Source organism: Chiloscyllium plagiosum, unplaced genomic scaffold, assembly GCF_037043375.1.
Source record: "Chiloscyllium plagiosum isolate Xiang-an unplaced genomic scaffold, Cpla_swu_hap1 HiC_scaffold_27, whole genome shotgun sequence".
NCBI lineage: Eukaryota > Metazoa > Chordata > Chondrichthyes > Orectolobiformes > Hemiscylliidae > Chiloscyllium > Chiloscyllium plagiosum.
In genome coordinates this window covers 77,694,477-77,697,678 of record NW_028270165.1, presented here as the reverse complement: position 1 = coordinate 77,697,678, position 3,202 = coordinate 77,694,477, and the positions used below count along the sequence as shown (strand labels likewise).

Here is a 3,202-nt window from a genome sequence, read left to right as displayed (position 1 = left end):
GACATTTGGACAAACATGTGGATAGGAAAGGTATGGAAGGATACGGGCCAAGTGCAGGGAAATGGGGTTAGCGTTGATGGACATTTTGGTCGGCATGGACCAGCTTGAGCTGAAGGACTGCTATAGGACTCCATAACTTGCTTCTCTTTGTCGCTCCGACAATTTTGAGTTTCTAGATGAGTATCTCACTAAATCATGCCGAATAAAATCAGATCTCATTCATCAACTCTAATGTGGAGATGCCGGTGTTGGAGTTTGGTGGACGAGGTCAGAATTCACAGTACCAGATTAGAGTCCAATATTTGAACTCACGAGTTTACAGAGTGCTGCTCCTTCATCAGGTGAAGTGACGAAGGAGGCAGCACCGATGAAGGAGCAATGCTCCTAAAGATTGGGATTTCAAATAAACCTGTTGGACTGTAACATGGTGTCATGTGACTTCTGACTTCTTCAGCTATGGGTTTGTATCAAACCTAATGGGATACTTTGTCCAACTCAGCATTTTTAAACAGTACCACTTGGAGGGATTCATTTGAAACCTTTCAGGAGGTGAGCTCAACAAGACTGAACTATTCAAAGTTATTTGGACTCAATTTTAAAACTTACATCAGGACCGGTTGCTATAGAGATGTTCAGCACAGAAACAGACCATTTGGTCCAACCCAGCTGTGCTGACAGGATATCCTAAATTAATCTCGTTCCATTTGTCAGTATTTAGCCCATATCCTTCTTTTGTTCATGTCTGAAACCAGATGCGTTCTAAATGGTATAATTGTACCAGCCACCACTTTCTCTGGCAGCTCATTCCATACACACATGACCCTCTGCATGAAAACATTGCCCCTTATATCTCTTTTCAATCTCTCGTCCAGCCAAATAGCCTCTCCCTGCAGCTCAAACCCTCCAACCCCCGGCAACATCCTGGTAAATTGTTTCTGATAGAGAAGTCAATGGGTTGGGAAGAACCCTTCTTCAGGAGGAGGGTTAATGCTAGAATCACTGACTTCTCCATCTCCTGGTGCTGCCTGCCTTACTGTGTTCTCCCACCTCCTGGGTCCAGATTAGAATGGTGCTGGAAAAGCACAGCAGGTCAGACAGCATCTGAGGAGCAGGAAAATCGACACTTCGGGCAAAAGCCCTTCATCAGGAATGATGGAATGATTCTCTGGTGCTGTGAGGGTCAGGGAGGGGGTTGATCAGACCAGCAGAAAATAACAAAAGCTCACCGACTCTCCAACTGCACCCATTTTCAGAAAGGGCAGGAGGTTCAGTCCTGGGGGTGACCCACAGCAACATCACCAGTGGAATCTGATTGTTGGGAGCGCTGGTGCCCCCGCAAACTGCAGGGCGATGTGAACCTCCGCCCACACTCAGGGCAAGCGAACAGTTTCTCCCCCGTGTGGACCCGCCGGTGGGTCAGCAGGTTGGAGGAGCGGATAAAGCCCTTCCCGCACTCAGGGCAGCTGAAGGGCCTCTCGCCCGTGTGGACCCACCGATGCAACAGTAGGTCAGAGGAATCACTGAAGCCCCTTCCGCACATGGGATATTTAAACGGCCTCTCGCCAGTGTGCACCCACCGGTGGGTAAGCAGGTGCGACGAACGGGTGAAACTCTTCCCGCACTCTGGACAGCTGAAGGGCTTCTCCCTGGTGTGGACCCGCTGGTGGGCCAGCAGAAGGGAGGAATTACTAAAGGCCTTTCCACATTCAGGGCAGTGGAAGGGCTTCTCAACATTATGAATCCGCCGGTGGGCCAGCAGGTGGGAGGAGCGAGTGAAATGTTTCCCACACTTTGAGCAGCTGAAGGGCCTCTCCCCGGTGTGACTGCGCCGATGAGTCTCCAGGGCAGACGGGGCACGGAAGCCTTTCCCACAGTCGCCACACTTCCACGGTTTCTCCATGGGGCGGGATTCCTCGGGTTTCTCCATGGCCAAAGCTTCAGCCACACACAAACATGTGTACAGCCCTTCCCTGCTGTGAATTTCTCTTTCCAGGCCGCATAACTGTTTCACGTTCCACACTCAGTGCGCTGCAACGGTAGAGTCTCTCATCCAGTCCCACTGATGCTGAAAACATACTCAAACAGGAACCAAAAAGCTTTGCTCCTTCTCACAGAATCATAGTCAAAAATTGTTGCGGTCCTGATGGATTGAGTGACTGTCTGTCATTGATGCGAGAGTGAGTACTGCAGACACTAGAGAGTCAGAGTCGAAATGTGTGGTGCTGGAAATGCACAGCAAGTCAGGCAGCATCCGAGGAGCTGGAGAGCTGATATTTTGGGCATAAGCCTGTCGTCATCTGTTGATTTTGAAATTTCTGTCTTCAGATCTTCAAATACTCTGGAAAAAGAGATTACAAAAGGTTAGGTAAATTGACCATGCTAAATTGCCTGTAGTGTTAGGTGAAGGGGTAAATGTAGGGGAATGGGTCTGGGTGGTTGCGCTTCAGCGGATTGGTTTGGACTTGTTGGGCTGAAGGGCCTGTTTCCACACTAAGTAATCTAATCATCACTGCCAGTCCAGGGAAGAAATTCAAAACAAGCAATTTTACTTTCTGCGGAACATTTCTTTTTTGTAATTCCATGAAGCTGAAAGCACCATTACACTCTCTCCTCCCCCCTCAATTCTCACTCCGTGCTAATTCTCCTGAAGGTTCGTACTGGGCAGAAAAGCAAAAAACATCAAGACTGACATCTCTTTGAATTTTGGAGAACTCCATCTGAAAGTTAATACCTTTCACAACATTGTAATACTGCTGAGAGTGGGCAGGTCTGATTTTGGGAAGCAAAAAGAAGTATAATTTCAGGATTAACAAGGAGAAAGTGAGAACTGCAGATGCTGGAGACCAGAGTTGAAAAATGTGCTGCTGGAAAAACACAGCAGGCCAGGCAGCATCCAAGGAGCAGGAGAATCGATATTTCGGGCATAAGCCCTTCTTCAGGAATTTCAGGATTAACCTGCATTGCAGCTGGGGATGTGGCAAAGAGTTATAGAGATGTATTGCACAGAAACAGATCATTCAGTCCAACTTGTCCATGCTGATCAGATATCTAGTCCCATTTGCCAGCAGTTGGCCCATATCCCTCTGAATCCTTCCTATTCATACACCCATTCAGATGCCTTTTGAATGTCACAATTGTACCAGCATCCACCACTTCCTCTCTTTGCTTACACGGACCACTGGAAAAAGTTACCCCTGAGGTT

The 3,202-nt window shown here is 48.1% G+C and overlaps 1 protein-coding gene across 1 annotated transcript; it reads right to left on the bottom strand.

Annotated features, from left to right (window-relative positions):
• Positions 1 to 1,267: 1,267 nt before the first annotated feature.
• On the bottom strand, positions 1,268 to 1,927 carry LOC148144619 (uncharacterized). Its single transcript, XM_087975425.1, has one exon. The coding sequence runs from the start codon at positions 1,925 to 1,927 to the stop codon at positions 1,268 to 1,270; it is 660 nt and encodes a 219-aa protein (XP_087831551.1).
• Positions 1,928 to 3,202: the final 1,275 nt, after the last annotated feature.